This window comes from Drosophila subpulchrella, chromosome 2L (assembly GCF_014743375.2).
Source record: "Drosophila subpulchrella strain 33 F10 #4 breed RU33 chromosome 2L, RU_Dsub_v1.1 Primary Assembly, whole genome shotgun sequence".
Lineage (NCBI taxonomy): Eukaryota > Metazoa > Arthropoda > Insecta > Diptera > Drosophilidae > Drosophila > Drosophila subpulchrella.
The window spans coordinates 22,071,117-22,094,695 of NC_050610.1; the positions used below are offsets into that span (position 1 = coordinate 22,071,117).

At 39.2% G+C, this 23,579-nt stretch overlaps 5 protein-coding genes across 5 annotated transcripts; 3 read left to right on the forward strand and 2 right to left on the reverse strand.

The window, feature by feature from the left end:
• Positions 1 to 577: 577 nt before the first annotated feature.
• On the forward strand, positions 578 to 2,590 carry LOC119547023 (EGF domain-specific O-linked N-acetylglucosamine transferase). Its single transcript, XM_037853694.1, has 3 exons — positions 578 to 1,800; positions 1,857 to 2,068; positions 2,125 to 2,590. Exons 1-3 carry the CDS (start codon positions 808 to 810, stop codon positions 2,510 to 2,512), a joined length of 1,593 nt encoding a protein of 530 aa, XP_037709622.1. The 5' UTR covers positions 578 to 807; the 3' UTR covers positions 2,513 to 2,590.
• Positions 2,591 to 2,730: 140 nt separating this feature from the next.
• LOC119547024 (uncharacterized protein At4g17910) lies at positions 2,731 to 4,388 on the forward strand. The gene is made up of 2 exons (XM_037853695.1): positions 2,731 to 3,565; positions 3,707 to 4,388. Exons 1-2 carry the CDS (start codon positions 2,821 to 2,823, stop codon positions 4,339 to 4,341), a joined length of 1,380 nt encoding a protein of 459 aa, XP_037709623.1. The 5' UTR covers positions 2,731 to 2,820; the 3' UTR covers positions 4,342 to 4,388.
• A 17-nt stretch (positions 4,389 to 4,405) lies between these two features.
• Positions 4,406 to 5,954, reverse strand: LOC119547025 (keratin-associated protein 10-8). The gene is made up of 2 exons (XM_037853696.1): positions 5,191 to 5,954; positions 4,406 to 5,128 (listed from the first exon to the last, which is right to left on the reverse strand). Exons 1-2 carry the CDS (start codon positions 5,387 to 5,389, stop codon positions 4,494 to 4,496), a joined length of 834 nt encoding a protein of 277 aa, XP_037709624.1. The 5' UTR covers positions 5,390 to 5,954; the 3' UTR covers positions 4,406 to 4,493.
• A 4,369-nt stretch (positions 5,955 to 10,323) lies between these two features.
• Positions 10,324 to 11,356, reverse strand: LOC119547026. Its single transcript, XM_037853697.1, has one exon. The coding sequence runs from the start codon at positions 11,258 to 11,260 to the stop codon at positions 10,526 to 10,528; it is 735 nt and encodes a 244-aa protein (XP_037709625.1). The 5' UTR covers positions 11,261 to 11,356; the 3' UTR covers positions 10,324 to 10,525.
• A 1,041-nt stretch (positions 11,357 to 12,397) lies between these two features.
• Positions 12,398 to 12,821, forward strand: LOC119547501. The gene has a single exon (XM_037854393.1). The coding sequence runs from the start codon at positions 12,504 to 12,506 to the stop codon at positions 12,624 to 12,626; it is 123 nt and encodes a 40-aa protein (XP_037710321.1). The 5' UTR covers positions 12,398 to 12,503; the 3' UTR covers positions 12,627 to 12,821.
• Positions 12,822 to 23,579: the final 10,758 nt, after the last annotated feature.

Genomic DNA, 23,579 nt, shown 5'->3' on the forward strand with positions numbered 1-23,579 from the left:
GGGAAGGTTTATTAAGCATATTAGTTATCCGAATGGAAATTTACAATTTTCCAAAATCGGACAGAGTTAAATGTCTATCTAAATTTAAATTTACTTACGAGCGTCTTGAACGGCTCTGTGGAATTTCCCATTTCGATTTCTATATTTAAAAATTCGTTATGAATAACGGTCGAAAATACTCGGTCAGGATGGTTTAAAAACCAGCTAAACATTTATCGGAGTTCATAACCTTTTACCTAATACAATACGCGACCCTTTGATAGGTTCAGTAATAATTTATATAATGAAAATGATTATAATTGGGAAAATTATTTTAATCATTAATTAAAAGGAACATATAATTACTTATAACATGTATTACGGATTCAATCCTTTTTTAAAACATATATTTTAAGAACACAATTCTTCTGATAATAAATGTTGAAGTATAGTTATTCAGAAATATAAAAAAATAAATGTTAAACAATCTGGTTAAATTAGTTCAATAACTCTTAAATATATTCTGGTACTTGATCTATTTAGATGTCGCAGAGTGTAAATTGTATCTGCTTCTTTTTAGCACGCAAACGGTCACACTAAGAGACAGGTTTTTCTTTTTCTTCGGCGAACAATTAACATGGACAATAACATTAGCCCGCTCAGCTCATAATCATCTTCTAGCCGCTTAAGGCCAGGTGAGATCATCATCATCGCTGGCCGAGAAATGCACCTGAAGATGCTGCTGTCGAAAGCGTGAGAAGTCGCCGGGAAATCGCTGGAAAATCGCATGCAACGAAGTACTTAACTTGAACGAACTGAACCCTCAAGATGCCAATCCTGCCAATACTCATGGGGATGCTGATGCTCCCCGCTTTGTCTTTGGGTCAGACTCATCAGGTGTCGGATGCCAAGCACCTGGATGGGATCAGCCTGCCCAGCCTGCCCTCGGAGCACCTCATCCGGTACCTGAACACATTTCCCAAGCTGAAACAACAGCTGACCACGAATCTCACTGGGATCGGAAAGACCACCCTCTCATCCGCCTGCTGGGGCCACGAACGGGACTGCACGCCGGATGGCCGCTTCCAGACGCCCCAATGTCCGGGGGAGCACACCGGCTGGGCCAGGAGCAAGGATGCCCAGCTGAGGACCTTCTACAACCAGGCAGACTTTGGCTACATCCAGGAGCAGCTCTCTCAACTGACGCCGCAGTGTGTGCCCACTTATTTGGGTGATTCCTCGCTTGAGTGCACCCACTATCTGCGCTTTTGTCGTGGCAGGAATCTGCTCTTCGACTTCCGGGATTTGGTGAACCGAGAAGAGCGCATTCGTTACCACATGGATGTTCTGGCTCCGGGACAACTCCTTGGTCACTGTCTACTAAATCGAACACGTCTGTCTGGCGAAATGGATCACATTGGATCAGCCCTGCAATCCTGGGGTCCAGAGCTGCGCAACTTCGAGGTTTTACCCCATCCCATACTCGAAAGCGGCCTCTGCGATGTGGTGGTGAATACGCCCACTTTCATCATGAAAATCGACGCCACGTACAACATGTATCATCACTTCTGCGACTTCTTTAACCTGTACGCCTCGCTCTTTGTCAACCAATCGCATCCGGCGGCCTTCAACACGGATGTGCAGATCCTCATTTGGGAAACCTATCCGTATGACTCGCCGTTTAGGGACACCTTTAAGGCCTTCTCGCAGCGACCTGTTTGGACCCTTAGCGATGTGGAGGGCAAGAGGGTGTGCTTCAAGAACGTTGTGCTCCCGCTGCTGCCCAGGATGATATTTGGATTGTTCTACAATACACCCATAGTAAGTGAGCGCAAAGGGAAGCTAAACCAGCTATTATATTGGTTTCTTTGTTTTAGATCCAGGGCTGCTCGAATAGTGGACTGTTTCGCGCCTTCTCCGAGTTCATCCTGCACCGTCTGCAGATTCCCTACCGCCCACCACAGCAAAAGATCAGAATAACCTATCTATCGCGTCGCACAAAGTACCGACAAGTGCTCAACGAGGATGAGCTGCTGGCCCCACTGGAGGCCAACGATAAGTATGCCGTGCAGCGCGTTTCCTATGAAAGGTAAGGAATGATTAGGAATGCTTCTTGAACTTAAGTCTAATATATTACCCCTGTAGGCTCTCCTTCATCGACCAGTTGGCCATCACCAGGAACACGGACATACTCATCGGCATGCATGGCGCTGGATTGACGCACTTGCTCTTCCTGCCCAACTGGGCCTGCATCTTCGAGCTGTACAACTGCGAGGATCCCAATTGCTACAAGGACCTGGCTCGCCTGCGTGGTGTTCGCTATCGCACTTGGGAGCAGCGGGAGCTGGTCTATCCGCAGGACGAGGGACATCATCCCGAGGGCGGGGCACACGCCAAGTTCACCAACTATAGCTTCGATGTGCCGGAATTTGTGCATCTTGTCGATGAGGCAGCCAAGGAAATACTTTCCCACAAGGAATTCCCCCGAGAGTCATCAGAAAATCCCTCCAAAACGCAGCACAACGAGCTGTAGATTGCCACAATTGTGATTAAATGCATTTATTTTGCTTATTTTCCAGATCCAAAATAAATCGGTATTATATAGATTAAATTGGATTTCATTCATTTCATTTGAAAATTTGAATTTATTAAGTGAGACCATGTCTTTGAGTTGATTTTGTGCCTGCTTTCAAAAGCTGGCTGCTGCACAATCGACTATTTAATCGGTTAACTTCCACCACTAATTCATATGTTTTTGTTTACATTTTGCCGGCATAGAGGTTTTAATTCCTAAAGGATCCTTAACTTATTATAACTCCAGAAATTAAGAAACAATTCACAATGGATGCCGAGATGGGCGACTCTATAACCCATGATTTGAGCGAAGTGGATCTGAAATCCTGGAGATCTGTTAAGGAAAGTTTGGACAGTTTTTTGGTGATAATCCCCACTGTGCTGGGATTCATCCTTTCCCGCCTTCTTTGTGGCCACCTGCCGCTGCTATCCACGAGGAGATTCCTGCTGGAGTTCCTTTTAATTGGACTACCCACCGTGATTTTGGTCACCGTGGGCAGTGCCTATAGCTATACCTATTCCCTGGTGGTTTCGTTGGCTGTTGTGGGCTATATCTATGCAAATATCCCACCCAATACGCCGAACTTTAAATATGAGGTCGGCAAACGACCCATAGTCTTCACCCTGCTTAGGGCCACGGCCTACAGTGGAACCTGTGCCGCCATTCTGGCCGTGGACTTCCCATCATATCCATTTGATTACCGAAAAAGCAGAACCTTCGGAGCCTCAACGATGGACATGGGCATTGGATTGTTTGTGGTGACCATGGGATTGGTTTCACATCGAACGAGGACCATGGCTGACCTAAAGAAACTGAAGAGATCGGTTCTTCCATTACTAGTTTTGGGATTGGCACGCACCATTGTCATCGCGGCGATCGATTATCATCAGGATGAGACGGAATATGGCAAGCACTTGAATGCCTTCTTTATCCTGGGCTTCACCAAACTGATAGGCAGCTTCTATAGTCTACTAGTGAAGTCGGATGAACAGCTCCTGGGACTTTCATTGGGTAAGTTGCGAGTCTCTATATATCTATATTCATACATAGGTCTCCTAAATTGTAGGATAAGTGATAATTTCATAAATAATAATAGTGTACGACTTTAATTAACTAATTATAAATTACTAATAATCTTCGTTTGACTTTCAGGGCTGCTTTTTCTTCACGAACTGGTGCTCCAGTTGGGTCTCTCCGAATTTGTGATGTCTTCTGCACTTCACGAAGGATTTTTCAGTGCCAATCGGGAGGGTTTGAGTTCCCTACACGGCTGCGTGGCCCTCTATCTGCTCAGCATTTACTTTGCCAAGTGGTATACCTCCCAGGATCACCTTAGTTATCCAGACCTAATAATCAAGTTAAGGAAAATAGTTTTGTTGGCCATCCTCTGCTGGCTGCTGACTTTCATAAGTGCCTATTTAACAGGCATTGCACGTATTACTTTTAGTTTTGGCTATGTGATTTGGATTTTCGCTGTGTGCCTAAGCCTCGTTGTGATTTTTGCTTTTTTCTTTGAACTTAAACTTGTTAAATCAGATTTTATTAATAAGAAATCATCTGGAGATGATAAGGAAAGGGTTATATCTTTACCCACTTTTGTGGAGAGCCTCAACACGAATGGACTGACCCACTTTATGCTCTCCAACTTCCTCACAGGCATGGTCAACATGTCTCTGGACCCCGGCCATCGAAATGATTTCGAATCCGTTGTCATACTCTCCTTGTACATATTTGTTTGTTCTGGAGCAGTCTTTATTCTGCTGAGAAAAAGCATACGAATAGCTTAGAGAACAGATCTTATAAATAAAAATGTGTGATAAATGATTGCAATAGAAAATACCTGATAACAACTAATCTGGGTAAAAGTGTATATTTCAAATTGACCACACAATGAAAAAAGTATGCAATAGCGCATACAATATGTGCAAACCCTTCTGCTTTAAGGACTACCAATCGACTCAAAAGGCATAATATAACCATTCGGCATGACCAGAAAAAGGATGATGGGTGATTCCGAACCGATCCTGGAGGGTGAGTTGTCCCCATTGGATTCCTTGTACACCTCGTAGACCATGCAGCCATTATTGCTCCGTATCAGACGAGTCCACAACCACTTTTGATCCTTGCCAGCGGAAGATTCCGTGGAGGCCAGCTTGGTTTTCAGCTGCTGACAGGCCACCGAGCAAGTGGAAATCGACTGATCCATGCGCTCCATGCGTTCCCTCATTGCCGTACTGCCTGCCTTCTTCCTCATGGGTATAATCTCCGCCGGATGATCAAAGTCCACCCGAGGAGTTCGCTGCCTGGGGCAACAGGCGGCGGCACTTAGACGACTCGAGGTCTTACAGCAGGACTTCGGAGTGCAGGGCACTGGCGAAACCTTGGGACAACAGGGCACTGCAGTCTTTCCACTGCAGCAGCTGCTCGTCGCTTTGGAGCAACAGCTACTCGGCGGCTTGGAGCAGCAGGTATTCCACATCGAGGACGAAGGATGAGCCGAGCTGCTGATGGAAGTGCAAAGGCTGGGTGCACAGGTGGATGGCGGTGCACAGGATTCCTTTTTAAGAGCAGGTCCTGAAATGCAATCACTTATTATATAAGAAACAGTTTATACTTGAAGCCCATTAAAATCTTACCATAGGAAGCCAACTCCAGCATGGGAATTATTTTGGTTGCGCCCGAAAGATAGAGGATGCGATCCAGGATCGTCATGACCACCTCGTCCGGATGCGGACCCAGCATGTCAAAGATGGGCGCCTGTGGGTTCTTCTCCAGCCTCAAGCCGGGCGGACACTCGCAACATCGCGGCGTCGGAGTTCCACAGCAAGAGCTCATGGTCGTTCGTCTTCTAATGTTGGCATTAATAAACACCCAATTTTTCCAAATGATTTTCTCCCAAAAAGCCGGACCGGAAGCTAGTGTTCTATGAGTGCTCAGCACTGAGTTGCTTTGTCCAAGGAGCCAAGGGGCAGATGTCAAAGGTGCGATATCCGGCTTAGGCGCACGGCGAAGGCGTCACAAAAGATAAGATTTCTATTAAGGAAATGACTGGAATTGCTGGCATTGTCCTCTGGACAGCTGGGATGGGCACAGAGGTCAGGCGACTCGGAAAGGATATTTAATTTAACGGCCCAAACAAAGACCAAATCAAAGATGAGCCTGCGGGGGAGGTTAAGCCTGCTAACAGTCAGGACTTAAGGAGCGCGCAAATGACCAGCAAGGAGCTTCTTATTGGAGGTGGAAAGGGTATAAAGGGGGCGTTTCAGCTATGAGAAAGTTCTTTAGGAGAATCTTAAATATTCATCCATTAAGAAATTAGATATATAAGATGGTTTCAAATGAGAAACTATTCCTTCAGCAAAGAAACAATAATATTTTTTTTATTAATTTATTATTAATGATTATTTATTATTTATTATTTTTAGCTGAAAAAATAGGAGAAAAGGTACAGAAAAGTATAGAGAACTGACATTTTATATAAAGCTACTTAAAAGTATGCAACAAAAACAAAGAATATAATTATTACTAAAATATATTTCAGTTATTTTAGCTAAAAATGGCGAAAAGGGACAGAACATTTTAGGAACTTAAAGTCTTTTATAAATCTGCTAAAAAGTATGCAACAAAAATTTATTTCTTTGCATTCCAAATCAAAATAAATTGTTGCCTACTTTTTGGCACTATTTACAAATAAATTCTTTGTAGCTTGACTCTTCCTATGATATCTATTAATATGTGACTTATAATATTAAAAAAAAGAGCAGGACAATAGAGTACCGCGAATTCGCTCTAAAAAAATATATCTTACCGATTTTTTTTCTTTCCGCCTTGAATGTAATTACGGCAACAGTTTCCGCTGCTGATGCGTAGCCTCTGCTCGCCATTCGACTTTGATGCGCTTTTAATGTCATATCCTGGACGATCCAAGGACGAGGACGTCGTCGGTGGACTTATCTGATTTGGGACAGCACAAATGCAATTTCCGTCCGCCAACCTTTCAACCCTTCGTTATATGCCGAGTTAATAGCTGGGAACCAAATATAATCATATAGTATATCAGAAGGCGTGTCTAGGAAAACAGCAACAGGAGAAAGGAAAAGCAGGTGGGGAAAAGCGAGCACCTGTTCCCACAGGGGGTGGCTTTTTGGCTTTGATGACAGATTATTTTCATTAGCGAAAGCAACGAATTGTTGTCCATTTTGGGTAGAGGAAAATTATGAGCGTTAATTATTATATCCATGTTTTCCCCTGCATGTGTAAAACATGCTATCCTGATTGATGTGGCCAACAATCAGGTTGAGAATTGGTTCTTCTGCTTTTCACTTCATTTTTTTTTGAGCTGCCAATTTGCTGACGAGTTCCCTTTTTTCGACTGCTCGTCAAATCGGATTCCATTCAAAAGGGGCTTTCATAAAGAGGCATAAATAAAAAAAACCCAAATATATCTGTGCATATGCATGAGTGTGTCTGCGTGAAGGACTAAGCTCCTGGGCCCTGGGGAAATCGCTTAAGCCGTTCATAATGAATATCATGTGAATACGCTTATGTGTGGGAGTGACTAAGCTGCAGGACATTTTGGCAAATGGCAGCCAGAATTTGCAAGGCATAAATTATACATAGCACACTTCTAAGGGCACCTATTTAGAAGGACACCTACCAAGCTTACCAAGTGAATTTACTTAACTTTTATTGTAAGTAAATAAAAAAATTCCATAATTAAGTTCCTTGAGCAGTAAGGTTATCTGGATAAAATTTTCTTACAATTGCAAACATTTCCATAGAACTTTGCCAAGTTCCACATCAAATACCGACTGTTTACGGCTTCCCCAAGCGTTTCTCCTCCTTGAATGGTGAACCATACCCCCCGGAATTACCACAAGAGTTCGTGACTGGGACTGAGGCACAGACTCCATAACAACTCCCGACACAGGGCAAACAAAATGCTTATCGAACAACAGTTTTTATCGGAGCTTATGCGTCATGGCAGCAGGCAAGGAAGCCCCACTCCTGGGTACTTTTTGAAATGCTTTTAGTGAGCGAAATTGCGCAATTGTGGAGCAATCAATGCGAAGCCAAAAAAAGTGTTGAGCAGAATCAAACGGAACACAGAACGAAATAAAACAGATGTAATAATCTCAACGGAGGAAACTTAGATTTTAAAAAAGTTATTAATCATAACTTACGTTGGTAACATATAAATCACAAGCATTCTTTACTACTTAAGCTGTCTAAAAGTATGCTACAATATATTTTAACCCACAAAATGGATGGATTTATTCCAAAAAGCATACTTTTACACACCTTTAAAAAGTTTTTTTTTAAACTATAGCTCTGAATTTTAATTTGTATTTGATATTTTACTTATTATCCAATTGATATAAGACCAACTAAAATTTGATTTTTTACTTAGTTGAATTTTACAAGCCATACGAGGGTTACGTATAAATCACAAGCCTTCTTCACTTCTTAAGCAGTCTAAAAGAGTGATACAGTATATTTTAAACATATAAGTTAGATGGATTGCGCTGCATACTTTTGGGCACCTTTTAAAGGTTTTATAAGCCCCTACAAGTCGGTATTATAATTAATTTTTAATAATTTTCTTATTGTTCTAGTGCTATTGGTATTACGACACATTTAAATAGTGCTATTTTGTTGCTTGGCTTTATGTAACCCCGTTCTTTTTTTGTATTTTTGCAGTGTAAAAATTCAGAAGTAGATGGGCAGACAATAGGTTGCCATGCTGACGTTCTCAGTCTGGTCTGGGTCCCATCAAAATTGCGTTGCTGTTAAATCGTGCGGAAGCTGATATGATTATGGCCTTCAAAAGTGCACTGTGGATCTCCCATGGATACCCATTGCCTAGTTGCATCCTCAACGATTGCAGCAATTAGCAAAAGAGTCTCCCTAAAACAACACTATTTTTGGGCAATCCCATTAAGTGATTCCGGGTTCTAAGCTGTCTACTTAGTGGCCATGGTTATAAGACCCAGACATTAAGAAGATTAATTCGCAAAGTCGCTTGTTGTTATTTTTTTCACTTGCCAAATCTCAGATAACGTTATGCATCATTGTGTCACAGATTTGACAAATCTTTGGGAGGCCAAAGAAAGCAAAAAAAAAAATCCGGAACTGGAACAATTTCACATTTCTCAAGTTGAAATGCGAAACCGGTTTTCGGTTTCCCCCATCGATTTGGCCGTCTCTAAAAGGAATCATTAAATAAGAAAAGTTTGCTCGGGGAAGTTGCCCCCGTTTTACAGGAAAACAAATGTAAGGAGTTTGATAAACTCACACAAAGACCGAGAACATTGCGAAAAAAATCGCAATAAAAAGCCGAGACAGGACATTGCCCCCCAGCTCAGTGCGCATTTAATAAAGCCTCCCAAATGGAATGACTTGCCTCGGTTCTCCCTTTTTTGCCTTATTTTTTGTATTTTTTTCTTGCCACACAGAAAAGTCAGCAGCGTAACCGCAACACGTTAACGGTTTCGGTTTCGCTCTGTGATTTACAACAACAGGAATCGGGGGTTCTATATCCCAACCCCTCGTCAAAGTCTGCCATCCTGGCGCGCTCATGTGTGAAAAGGTACTTTGGGAGTTCCCTTAGACGGCAATTGTTTTGGCCAAAGAAAAGATATCTGAAAGATACGTATACCCTTCTGATTTTGCACAGGGAATGCGGGGATGTGTGGTGGTAACCAGTATACAAATTACCCTCCCAGGGGAAACGATTGATTTTAGCCGATTACTCTGATATCCTCCGGATCGCGTTTTGATTTGATTGTTGGCTTTGATTTCAAAAAACAATTTTTTAAATTACATTAAAAAGTTCCTTGGAAATTAAATGTACTTTTCAAATATGATATATAGTATAAAACAATGATTTGATCAATTCTACACAGCTATAGAGGCCTTTTATAAATCCAGAATTATAATAAGCTCTATAAAAATGTTTGAAACAATTTTTTTTTAAGTGTTCCTTAATATTAAAATACATTTTTTAAAATGATTTATGATATAATTAAATTGTTTGATCGCGTTCTGCACATAATTAGAAGCCTTTTATAAATCCAGAATTATAGAAACCTCTATATGTTTTAAGAACCTGTTAATTTATTGCATTTTTAAAACGGCGTCAATTTCCGACAGAAATGAATGATAAATGAATGCACATTCCTTACTTTCTGCACAGTTCAATGAGTGCCCTGTGAAATTAAAATTCAAAATCGGTAGGTGGCCATTTCCAAGTCATTAAATTCATTTAGAGCCCAATGGCAAAGTTAAGCGAACGAAACTTTTCCACGTGCCGCACATAGATAAAGATAGATAGCAACAGGGGCGGTGGCGTTGTCCCAACAACCTGGCAATGAAGGACCTTTAACCCTCCACCACCCAAAACTCAGGGCATTCTTCGAGTGTTATCGGGCGGACAGCATCATGCATATATTAAGCATAAATTGCCTTGGCATTCATTCCAGAGCTAATAGAAATGTCTGCTAGTTAATTTAGCGTCATGAAGTTGGCCGAAAATTTTTTCGAGTCGGTTGCTCGGGAGATGAAGCGACTTTGAAGTGGTCAGGGCAGAAAAGGGAGGAATATTTCTGAACTTGATGTGATTTTCACGGAATATGTTAGAGACACGGCTAAAAATCTTAGATATCTAAGAAAATAATCATACTTATTATGGTTTTTATAAAGAAAATGAAAGAAATGTACATATTTAAAATAAAAACACGGTTGTTGTTTTCTATTCATATTTTTTCGGGCTTACATAATATTTTTAATTTATAATAAAATCTCCTTTATCATATTTTTTTTGATTCGATGAGGAATACATTTTTTTTAATATTATCTTATTCTTGAGCAACTTTATTTTGAACTGAGGTTGTATCTCCTGTTTTATAAAGGCTCTTTGGTAATTTTTGAAATATGCATATTCGATTCATTATTTTCTATATTTGTTGAATTTCATGTTTTATCAGGGCTATCAATATTTTCTTTTGACTTCTCTATTTTTTTATTGGAAGTTTCTGGTATTTCTTCCTCAGCATTAGTTTCAGTTTTTTCAGTACTTTCTTTAGGTGTAATTTTGTTTGGTTTATCGTCCAGAGAGATCTGTGATAATCTAGGCAAATCTTGAAAAGTCTTGAGAAAATGTCTCCTAAACTCTTCCTCAGGATCTTCAACACTCTCAGTTTTCTTTAAATCTCTTTTCTTTTTCTTCGTTAATAAAGTATCATTATCCAACAGCTCCTCACTTAATTCAGAGCTGAGTTCTGAATCAAGTGAAATCTCAGAAAGCCTAGAGTTAACTGTCTCTAATCCAATATCTTCAACGCATTTATTATGGTTATCTTGAGGTCTACATTCACCATTTGAGGGAGAGGAAATATAAGATAGGCTCTTTTGATCATAAAGTGGATCGGAATCGGTTTCAGTTCCATTGGCAATTATTTGGTCTATACTTTCGTTATTTTCGGTTATGGAGCTTTGGAAATCCTTGTTTGCAGTTGAATCTGGTGAAGTATAAGTTTGTATAGTAATGAGTTCTTCTTTCGAGCGTTGGCTCGTAGGATCTTGTCTAGATTTTGGGTCCTCCAAGATAACAGGATCCTTTTGTGGGTTATCTTCTTCATTAATACTTTTTTGAGACGGTGTCTGTGTTTTCACGGTTTTGATATCTGTAGCGGATACCTCCTCCATCTCACATGTTTTTACTTATTTCTAAAATAAATTAAAACAAAGTTTTGCTAGATTTTCATTTTTTCCAAGCCCACTATTCCACAGCCTGTGCTATATTTTCATTCATTTGTTTCTATATTATAAGCTGTTTCAGCTGTTTCTATATTATAACATTCACTTCTTAATTTTCTTTTAGTTTAGAATAATGGTTTTACTTACTTTCACTTTTCTCACTAACTGTGGGCTATTTTTCTTGATTATTTTATTTCTGCGGCTCATGTAGAATTTGTTCATTTTATCCCCAACCAATAAAAATGCAATAAAAGCTGCAATTGATGCAGACCAAAAAAAAGGTGAGTGTGGAAAAGCTTTTCCCAGTGAAGCCGAGGGAGAAATTAAAACTATGGTTGGAAAAGCTGTGGTCCATTGACGTCAGCAGGCGGGAATCGCCCACGAAATGCAATGTTTTAAAATAGATAAAGCCTTTCCGTGAAATGGAAAATCTGAACGCGGCAAACAACCCCTTTCCAAATGCGACTGCCAACTTTTCACCGACCGGTGGGCGGGGCAGCAACCCTTTTTTGCGAGTGGGCGACGTCGACACTCCATTAATTGAAGCCCCTGGATTACGGGAAATGGCATTGTCTTTCCCAAAACAACACCCGTTGCGAAGTCCCGTACAAATCTTTATAATCCCCGATAATTTCGTTAATGGCTTTAATCACTTACGCGCTGGAATGAAAGGATTAGGTCGAAAGAGCGGGAATAATTTAAATAACATTTAATTTTATGCGAAGCTCGGCTCGAAATTTTCCAAATGGCGGCCATTGCGATGAAAGGACCTGGCTCCTCCTTTTGCTCCTTGCTGTCCTTGTGTGCATAAGGTCAAACGCATACATACACACGGTGGAATCCGTATGTATACGTATGGTTATTTACCTAAATGCCACAGAGGCATGTATCTATATACACCCAATTAGGCGGCAACAATTGTTGCCACTTTCGTGGGGGAAACTCAACACTCTCCTGTGCTGTGTGGAAACTCAACACGAAAGTTTCCCATTTTCCGAATGACGGGGGGGGAGTTGAAAAAAGCTTCGTCCTTGCGGCGGCAGCTATAAAAACCCCGGCCCAGTCACTGGCGCCACACACAAACCACAATCGACGCCCGGGAATCGGACGTGAGAAGGGAGAAAAGTCCGGGAAAATCAGAGGAAAATCCAGGAGGAAAATAGAGGGGATACCCCCTCGATATCACAAGGACATGCCTTGGCAAGGACCTCGACTGCTGTGGCTGAACTGCCGACGGAACTGGCGAAGATGCGGAACTGGGAGCCCAAGAATCCAGCTCTCGGTTGCTTGGAGTCGTTATCAAAGGATCCCTTAATTCTGGAATTTTTCGAACGGCCGAGGGAGTAGTTCTTATCGCTACTCCCTGCTATTATATCTCTCAATGAACCTAAAGAATATCATAGCAACATCATATCAATCCATATCGATCTAGACCCTATGATTAGCAAATTGTTTTTATTGTGGTATTGTTTTGAAATTTCAATGGAAATTAAATGTGATTTTATGTAAATAAAAAGAAATTACTTATAGTAAAAAAACTTTATAAAATTTTAATATTTTTGGTCCATGGGAATTTTTAAAAAGCAAATAAAGGTATTTTACAACTGGACAATTAACGCTGATTACAGCGTGAAACTTTATTTTATTTACATATTATATTAGGGTTACTTATTATTAAATAAAGTTAAGAAGCTTAGTCAAGTTATTAAAGTCCTACAAAAATATATTAGTACCCACCTTTTTTGAATTCCAAATTAGTTATGATATTTCATGAAGTATTAAGTTTAAAGTTGTTGTGAAAAGTTGTTTATTTGCTCTCAACTCTTATATTATTTTATTTTTTTTTTTAAAGATTTGTGTTTCACAGTTTTAAATATATTTAATCTTAAGAGTAATAAAACCAGCAAAAAGCAAACAATCGATGCGATTGAACCGCCTCCAAAGGCAACCATCAAGTTGGCAAATAAGCAGGTCTATATCGTCCCCCATCCAGGATGCTTAAAAGTAATCAGAAAACTTTTGTGAACTGTGGTGGGCGGTGCTAAAAATTTGCATATGTCAACACGAAAAAGCAGCAACAATTGCCCTGAAACACAATTTATTTACCGACCGACCGAAGGACGGGACGCATTGAAGCACAAGAGATACATTTGCCCGATGAGCAAATTTGAAATGTTAATTACACGGGGTTGTTCCACCGCTGGGCAAACAGTTTAAAAAACAGTCGAGAGCGATGTTTAGACACTGGCTAAGCAAACAAGCCAGCTGGTTCGTGATTTGTTTGCTCAGCTCTTAATCAGACCGGGTTCTGAGGAGCACTTTCCATCGAGAAAGGCCAGCGGCAGAGAAAGTTTAATATGGCATCGATAACCCCGGGTGGCAATATATCGCTTTGCTCTGAAGCTAAACGCTGGCAAACAGTCGGGGGATGTTCTGGAGTATCCTTACGCCGAACTCCCCCCATACCATCCCATCCCATTCCGAAAGAATATCCTTCTGTTGACGATGATGAGGTGTGAATGCCACCGCAGATTCTGCCTGTTTTGTTTTATGCCTTCATCATGGCGAATCCTGCTGTTGTGGCATCCACTTGAGGTTAATTGAATTTCATTGCGTCCTTGCTAAATGGAAAACGTTTTTTCCCCATTTAAGCTGGTTAGTGGAAATGTATGTAGTACCTGCAGAGCATTATTATTAATTGAGTCCGATGGTAATTGAAAAGTTTTCCGGCTTCCTAATTTGATCTGGAGCGCAAGCTTCCCTTTAATGTTATTTGGAATTTTTAACAGCATCTTAGATACCTACAAGTTTTCCTATTATAAAATTAAATAAATTGTAATAGTAAATAATACCTCGATATAAACAAATTATGAATACATTTGTTACTGCTTTTTAACATTCTTAAGTTTAGCTAAACTACAAGCATCTTACATATTTCCAAATTGGATTTAAGGCGGGTTAAATTACCTAGAATTTTTAAGCTGCCTCTTTTAAAATAAAATATTTTTAACAGTAAACAATACTGTGAAATACAAAAATTATCAATGCAAAATATTTTAAAAAATTGAGTACCTTTGAGAGGCATTAGTTAAATATTTTTCAAGTGGAAGTTTCCCCTACAGATAAATAAAGTAAAGTTAATCTTCATATTTCGTAAACTTCAAGGATGTCCTATTTTTTCTGCTTCTGAAATGTTCACAAAAAATTCGTCTTACACTTTTACAAATTCACAAATCCTCGAACAGCAATATTTTTTATTTATTATTTGACAACTTCCCATATCGAGTTTCCCAACTTTGGCGACACATTAAAAGGATTTCGCTTGGCACGTGCCTCAGCACTCTTAAGATGGGTGATGAAAAATAATAAAACAGAAGTGGAAACTTGAGGAAAAGCGCGGAATTAGCATTTATTTTCAAAGAGCGTGTTTATTTGGCTATTTATTCAATTTTAATTTCAATTCTTTCCGCACTTTTCCTTTTCTCCCTTAGAACAATCAGTCACGGGTGCAGAAGGAATAGATGCGATTACATTTAATTGAATTTTTTCCGCGCGCTGTTTGCGCAAGGAAAGCCAAAAACAGAATTGAATGTATTATATTACCAATAAGGAGGAGGGAAAAAAATAATAAAAAATGCGCAGCGCGATTGGCAATACAAAGGGAAATAGAAGAAAAGTCGGAAAACGTGATGCGGCCAAGTATTCAAATTTCGGTTTTTCTGTGGCATAAATCCAAAGGGAAAATCGTGCTGAGCTTGTTACATTAAAGCTGTCTCATGTATTATTTATACGAGTATCTGAACTAACAAGCCGAAAATTGTCATAAAAATCCTGCACAGAAATTACCTGTTGATGAGCAGGCCACAACTCGCTAGTTTAACCCTCAATTACCAAAGTCTCGGGGGTGAAATTGAACCACATGAGAGGAATGGGGGGAAAACCTTTCGCACTCCCTGGGGGGTACATTAAAATTTTATCAACTTGGCGGTGGTATTAAGAAACACTTGGCACGTTAAATCAATTTGCCATTTTATAAATCTTCATTTCGCACCTGAGACGTGATCCTGGCGCCCAGCAGCCACAGGTGGTCCTGCGAACAGAAGGCGAAGCAGCTTTGGGTTAAGCCCCCAGCTGAAACGTGACTCCACCAGGCAGCCCAGGATTTGTTCTCTTATTTCTATTTATTTTTTGGCAAGCATTTTATTTGCGAACTCATTTCAATTAGCTAAAATGCCCTCTTTCACACCATTTGTCTGATTGTTTTCTTTGACCAAATGTGTGTGGGTTCATTGCCCATTTTCGGGGGCATTTTTAATTTCTATAATGCCTTTTGTGATCTCTGAACGGTCCTAAGTGCACTCGAGTTGCGTATTATTGTTACATTTTATTGTCAGCGACAGTGAGCTTTTAAGAAAATTATACAATTGCATTATGACGCCGCACTGACCACTTCGAAGCCTCTGGCTCCCTGACTTTTATTGCTATCTCTAACGATAGAGTTTAAAATTTCCAACGCATTGGAAAACCAGAGGAGGTCCTTTGGGCCACACCACACCCATTCAAAATAGAAAAGAGCAATCGAGGCAAAAGGGAGTTGTGTACTACAAATCGCTCGACGGGCGGCCCACGAAGGACGACTGTCAATGTTTTCGCCTTTTTGCAGTCGGTGGGTGGCATAATTTATGGCCGCCCATCGTTGCCCGTTCTCCGATTTCCCGAGTTTCCACTGCGGTTATTAAAATGCTCAATGCTCTTACCCACACCAAAGACGAGATCCACACTCCGGTTTTGAAGCACGGACTCGGGGACTTCGGGACTCCAGTTCGCATTGTCGTCAGACAACTGCAAAAAGTGTAGCACACTCGCCGGCGCCGACTAATGGCAGTTGAAGGACCAAGGACGATGGGATCTGGGTATAATATTGCGATTAAAAAATAGATAGTTTCAAGGAACTAATTTGGAAGTTTCTAACTCTAATAAGAATTAACTACCTGGGCTTAACAGCTTACCGATAAACGGATGTGGTTTTAAGGAAAATATTGCAGAGTACATAGATAGGACCTCTGGAAAAAAATGTTTATATGTGTCCGGCTAAAATACTTGCTTAAAATTACCTTACTAAAAGAGTCTCTAAAGAAATGATGACCTTTTCAACTTCCAAACAAACCACTAGGGTTCTTAAATCACTTTGAAATTACTCTTAAGGTGTCTAAAAGCATGCAGTAAATAAGGGTAGTCCTCTTTCTTATTAAATATATTTTTCTACTGAGCCTAAAATATATTGTTCCTTACTTTTAGATACCTTAAATAGCATTAATAACATAAATGATTTAAAATATAATAGTTAGTTCTTAAAATGTTGTGTGCTCTATTTAAATGTTAAGATTAAATAATAATATTAAATACAAAATATTTTGAATTTAAATTGTTTACATATTGGAAATTCCTCTGATAAAATCAGCTCTATATAAATATAGAGGTACGAAAACATTTTTTATTAGTTTCTGATATATTTAAAAATGATAGCCCAAAAATATGTGAGCTGCACCCACTGTCTAAGCTTCCCTTTCGCCTGATAATCAATAAAATGTTTTGGCATTTACTTTCATTGTTTGCTGCTGATGCTGCTGCCGTTGCAACGCCCCTTCCGCCACGCCCACGCACAAGGACTATATTTGCATATATTTCGAGTGGCAACTGGCAAGGCATATTGCCGGGTTTCAGGTCTTATATCCTGTCGTTCGCCGTGCTCAAGTCCTTTGCCACCGGGCGTGCCTCGTGAATTGTTTCACTGTCGTCGTTCATTTGGGTTGATGTCCCAAAGACTGAGGACACAACATGATGAAAGTCGCTTAATCTACTTAAATGTCTTTGAGTTTAAATTCGCCCCCGCTCGGGCTTTACAGAATCTTACACTGGAACAAAAGTAATACTAAACTGAAGTTTAGGGTTCTATTATATACTATGTGTTGAGCGATGTGAAAACTTATTGACCTTTGTATTGTACTCCTAGTGTCGGCAGAGTTCCGGCAGAAACAAACTTATTTAAAATAATTTGTTAAAGGAAGCAAAGATTTCTGTGATTTCTCTCTAAATTATTTTATAGATATCTTTACCTTTTAAAACATAAGCAAATATACCATATTAAAAAAAAAATGTATTAAAGGAACTATTCAAATCTGCGTTTGGTCAGAACTCTGTACTTTATTTTATTGTTATAATTTTAATCAAACATGTTTTAAGATCTAATAATATCTATTAATCTTTTTTTAATACGTAATATATTTTTTCTCAGTAATCTTTTCTCTGCTTATTGAGACACGACAGCGTCCCCTTTGCGATGGCGTTATTAACATGGATTTATGGCGTATCGTTCGGAGACTTAAGGCCGCTATTAGCGCACTAAGATGCAAACAAGCTGGGACCGAGGGAAAGTTTCTAAGGAAGCAGGACGACTCACATGTCAATCAAGACGACTGCAAGGCAACAAAGCAGAAAAACGCAAATTTCAAATGAGAATTCGCTGGGCGAAGCTGAAAAGGTAGCATCGGATAATTTCAATTAAAAATGCCTTTGAAAAGGCATTCGGTGGCTGGTGGCCGGGCAACCATGACAAAGCGTCCCCATTGATGTCCTTGCCGCCTGCCATCGTCAACTGCCGTATCAGCAGTTTTAAATCAGGGGGAAATCAGGGGTGATTCGGGGTGGAGTTATGCTATATGGCGATGGTGGGGTGGTGACTGCAGCTTAATTGAGTTTCGCTTTGACGGCAACCGCATAAAAGGCAACAACTTTTAAGTATTCGCATTCACAGCAATTAAAGCCCTGTCCTTTTGCCAGGGAGATCTGGACTTAGGCGGAGGAAATTTAATATTTTTCTAATGATGCCGAAAACACTTTTTGCGGTTTCTTCACACAGATGACCAAAAGGTTCGGGGGACTTAATGCGAGGGTGGCAGCTTATATCTTCCTTTATATTTTATTTAAAAGAGCACTTTCTAAAATATTAAATGAAAAATGTTAGGCTTGCAATACAATTCTATCTAAAAAAAATGTTGAGTAAAGTGTACCTACTTTAACTATTTTATTGATATAACAATGATATGATAATGGTAAATAACGATATAAAACATAAAGTGATTTATTTTTAACACATTACATAAAAAAACCTTCATAAGAAAAAGTATGGTTATTCTTAACATCAATTTTATTGCTTTAGTGGACTTTACTATCTTTAAGATCCTTCCTCCAAACTGAGTATAATCAAACCAAACCTTTTTAATATTTCTGCCATACAAAGCTTGAGCTTGCAGACTTTCTATAGCCAGTTTTCAAGTTATGAATCTGGGATATTCATAAAACAAATGGTATTACTATATATAACCTTTAATTTTTAGTAGTCTACTATGTATAAGTTCCTTTCTCCCCACTGATTATACCCCAAAACATTTTTAATATTGCCACCCCACAAAGCTTAGACTCGCAGACTTTCCATAGCCAGTTTTTAGGGGTATGTTTACAGCATAATAAAGTTATCAACTTGACGAGCTTGTTGTTGCGATGACGTTGCAAACAAATTTTTACAGTTAACAATGGGCACGTCGTCGCTTCTGTTCCGGTAGGTCCACGCCTGTCACTCCATCCCGGAGTCATTTTGTCAGCCCGACCGACCCATCCTCCCACTCGTCGTCCTTCCTGATCCTTGATGGCAGCATAATTGATGCACTCGAGCGTAAGTGATTAGATTCATTATGATGCCTGGCAGGCAATGGCAACGGATCTCAGTCGGCGAGATGGCAAAAGGGGGTATCAGGTGTCCGACAGCGAATTGAAATGTTGGAAAATTTATAATAAATTTATTATAACCGATTTAAAGTCTTGGCAAAGTAGGGACTGCGACTGCCCGTCGCTGCTAAATGATGTGTGACAACATTTTTATTGCCCGCTCTCGTTCACCCTTAATCGTGGTTTGGTAGGGGTAAAAGCCAACGTGCGCCAACATTAATCAAGGCATTCTAAAGATTCAGATATATACACATTTATGAGTAAATTCATGAATTTTGAGGGTAAAACACAAAAAACGAAGGCAACAACAAAGAGCGGCACACGCCGGGCGACAAAAGCATTTGCTTCCGGTATGCCGCCTGTCACTGGGATTTATACAGTCAACAAAATAATAGAACCCTTAAAGTTAAGATGTTTCATATTTCAAATCATTTGAGTGTATATAAATACTTTATAGTTTTTTAATGACGAAATTTTCTTAAAAGTGTTATATCAATATTATACATATTTTTGTGAAGTAAAACAAAGGTCTTAAGATCCTATTATGTCCCCTATTTATAAAAAAAAGGGATATTATATATGGAGTGAACCCAAATAAATAATTCTCCCTACTTATAAAGGTGTACACATTTTTATTCATATTTATATTTAAAGGACTGGCCAAAAGTACTTTCACATATTATACAATGTGGCTTAAGTTATTAATATAGCTAGGTTTTTTAGATAGATATTTTTTTAAAATAAATTTCTTACCTTTGGACTATTAGAACATTTGTGTATAGAGTTAGTATCTTTAGGATATCTATAGGTATACCAAGTAATAAGTAATTACTTATTGTTATATATTATATAGTTATTTATTTTTTTGAGTGCACTAAAGGGGCGGTGGGTGGTGCTGTGGTGGGTGGAGTGCCTGTGCATTCTAGCTTGAAATAAAGTTGCACTGACTGACGCTTTTCGCCTTTTGTATTCCGCACTTATTGTTGTGCGGCAAGCGAAGAGAAAAATGTATTTCGAATGAATAAATATTCCTTCTATGACCCTAATGGATTTCGTTGTTGTTGTGCGGCAGACAAAGAGTTGAGCCCTAAATGGAGGCATATGCTAATTATAAATGGTAGAGCTATCCTTCAATGTAGGGTTATAAAACGAAACTATACAAATATATGATGGATCATTCATCTTTCACTCTAAAAACTATATTTAAGGATAAATCCTTGGAATTGCATTAAAAAAGATATGCGAACTAAGGTGAAGATGTGCTTACATTAACATTATAATTCCCCAAAATTAAATGATTATTAGCAGCTTAAATATATACTTTTTACGGACCTCGAAAGACCGAAGCGATTAAAGTAACATCTCCTGTGAAACAGACATTTCTGATTCCCCCGTCTCATCGCTTTCCCCGGTGTTTCCTTCATATCTCTGACGCTTCCAGCTATTTGCACACAAACAAAAATAAATATTAAATCTCAGAAATCGTTTTTGGGCAGGGACTCACCCTTAACCCTCGACCTGCCACCTCCCCTCAATCCCAGAGATTCGGTTTATTACTCTTACTATACCATGTGACACGCTTATCGACGAGAGCAGCGTTTAGTTTTGTGATTGAGTGGGTGGACATGTGGATTGACAGCATGAGTCTGCTAAATCCACAGAAGCTCATCAATTTTCCTGTGTGAGAACCACTGGCATACTTTTACGGATTCAAAGATGAAATTCAACCGCTTTTAAAGTCGTCAAAGTTTTTTGGCTGGTAATTAAAACCGCGTGAAACCCTTTACTGACGGTAATCCGTAGATACTCCCCCGCCATAATTCACTCATAAATCAGACAACGAAAAGCCATACATCATAGACACCGTGGGGAATCCCCCCAAAAAAAATATACACAGAGATGACAAAGCTGCAAAAGTTATTTTGTAATTAGTGCAAAAGGCAAGGACAACGGGAGGCCGCTTCGAGGACGAGGACACAACAGGCCCAACAGGATAATGATGATTATGCTGGCGCAATGAAATTGAAGACGACTTTCTGCCGAAGCTGCACTAATTACCGCTGACGTGCGATGGGAACCGGGAAGCCAGGCCAGGATTTCTCCGATCCCGGGATGAAACTCCGTCCGGGGGACTGTCAACTCAAGTTTGACACTTTTTTGCTGACAATTTATGAGAGCGGGCCAACGGACACGGTTTTTGATTCGGGCACAGTGGTTGTTGGATGGCAGGGAAATAACAAGAACAGATCCTATTTTGTTTTAAAATTACTAACAGTTAAATAACAAGAGAAAATATTATTTTTTAATATTTTATAAAATACTAGTTTTGTTCAAAATAGCGGATTTAGACGTATAACATCCATATACATAATTTCAATTGAAAACAAAATATACAGATCATATATATTGGATAGATGATAGAGTAAGTATATCGATAAAAAGTATATTCATTTATGAAAATCAAAAAAAGTGGTTTTAAATCTAGTTTTTCTGTCACAAAAATTATATATTTCTATATATTTTCAGTCTTTTTAGATTGTAGTATCCTCTGCAAATTTGACCCCACATATTATACTCGAATTTCGGTTTTTCCTTAGATTATTACCTTAAGCCGTATTTGCTGATCTCTGATTCCTCTAGAAAAAAACACCACTCCTTTACAATTATACACTTTATATTTATTATCAGTTATATTATGATTAATGTGGCTAGTTTGCAGGATAAGAAACCTCATATTATTTATATAAAGACCGGGTTATTTGTTGATTTCGTCCACTGTGCACGGTGGGCAGGCTGGCTGACACTCGAGCCGCCTGACAACGCCGCCACTTAGTTTAGAGTTTTATGAGCGCAATTCGATTATTCTTCATTTACGTCAATCAATGTGGAGGCTGCTTTTAGACGCTGCCCGCGCACCCTTAATCGCTTTGTTTAAATAGTAAAACGCCGCCATGGATTGGGAATTTTTCCGAAATTTAATATCGCAGTTGAGAGGCGGTTGTTGTGGTGGCTGCTTTCATTGTGCCGCCGTCTTGTCTGTGAAAATCTGTCTGCCCCAAAGTCTGCTTTTTCCTGTATCTGTATCTGTATCCCTTTCGAATGCGAAAATCCCGCTGCTGTTTTGTTGACTTTCATTTCATTTCCCAGCTCGGCTGTCTCCTCGTCCTGCTTCTTGTTTATTTCGCTTTGCTGTTTACTTCCGCAACTTTATTATAGCTTTTGGCTGAGTTGCAACTGTTTGGCTGTTTGCTTTATGCTTAAGAGGGCCGGGCCAACGCGTCGTATTAGCAACGTGGCCAGGACATCTGGAGGGGATCCTGGAATGGGACTCCAAACGGAAGCAGGCATATCCTTGAGGCATAGATTGCTTGTGGATTATGAATCGACGTGGTGGGAGAGTGGGAATCCAGGCAGTTGCTGAAGATTATTGGCTACTCTAAGTGGTCATCGAGAAAGTGGACTTGGGAAAAAATTAGCCTTACCCATTACAATTTTGAGGTACCTTTGTCTTGTAGGAAAATATACAAACCTCTTATCATGTATTTAGATTAGTAACTGTTACTTTAAATTGTGTTATTGGCTTATCTTAATAAAAACTAGTTGTAACTAAAAAAAGATTAGAAGTTACTTATGAAAATATGCCGAAGGTTTCTTTTATGTTTATCCTATTTCCATGTTGTGGTTCAAATAAATAAATTAAGTAAGATAATTTAAATTTGTAATGCTCTTATCGAAATCGTGAAAAATATATTTTCGTAAATACATTTAATAAAATGTTTGGAAATACTAGTATTTAAAAATATATATAACTTATTTATATTAATGTCAATTTACTTTTGTTTGAAATTATTATTTAGATATTAATGGATGTTTCAAGTGTGTTGAGTTACTGTAATAGCTAAACCAAAGTTTAGAAGAAACATATTTCGATATTTTACATGTTTATATGACTAATAAAAGGCTGATATGTATTTCCATTTCTGACATTTGATTTCTTGTTTTATTCTTTAACAAATTAGACCCAACAGTTGAGTAAAAAATCGTTTCAGTTTGAACAATCCTTACAAAAATGTATGATTTATTGCTAACAATTTAAGTGCCCTAAAACAAATGATATTACATAAGTTATCGATGGAATCAAAAAGATGGCCAATATAAAAAGCATCACGTACGAATTAAATCGATCAAATTGAAGAGAAGGGGACTCACTTATGTGCAGCAGGTTAATCACCAAGAGGAGAGCTTTGTGGATGCTTATCCATAAATCGTAGCATTTTTTCGAAATTTGCAAAGTTTAGAGCTAATTTGAGCCCCCGCCTCGCAGACAGGGGAAAATATTCAAAATGGCTGACATTCTATGAAAGCCGAGGGAAAGGACGCAGGACGTCTGTGTGCCGGGAGAAAAACAATGGAAAATGGCCTGGCAACATGTTAATAGCATTTCACGCACGACTGAGATTCGCATGCCAACCCAAAGGAGGTG

Coding starts and splice junctions, on each gene's coding strand:
- LOC119547023 (XM_037853694.1), top strand. CDS start 808: ATGCCAATCCTGCCAATACTCATGGGGATGCTGATGCTCCCCGCTTTG. Junction 1,801..1,856: donor TGTTCTACAATACACCCATA/GTAAGTGAGCGC, acceptor TCTTTGTTTTAG/ATCCAGGGCTGCTCGAATAG. Junction 2,069..2,124: donor CAGCGCGTTTCCTATGAAAG/GTAAGGAATGAT, acceptor TTACCCCTGTAG/GCTCTCCTTCATCGACCAGT.
- LOC119547024 (XM_037853695.1), top strand. CDS start 2,821: ATGGATGCCGAGATGGGCGACTCTATAACCCATGATTTGAGCGAAGTG. Junction 3,566..3,706: donor GCTCCTGGGACTTTCATTGG/GTAAGTTGCGAG, acceptor TTTGACTTTCAG/GGCTGCTTTTTCTTCACGAA.
- LOC119547025 (XM_037853696.1), bottom strand. CDS start 5,389: ATGAGCTCTTGCTGTGGAACTCCGACGCCGCGATGTTGCGAGTGTCCG. Junction 5,129..5,190: donor GCTGGAGTTGGCTTCCTATG/GTAAGATTTTAA, acceptor ATTGCATTTCAG/GACCTGCTCTTAAAAAGGAA.
- LOC119547026 (XM_037853697.1), bottom strand. CDS start 11,260: ATGGAGGAGGTATCCGCTACAGATATCAAAACCGTGAAAACACAGACA.
- LOC119547501 (XM_037854393.1), top strand. CDS start 12,504: ATGCCTTGGCAAGGACCTCGACTGCTGTGGCTGAACTGCCGACGGAAC.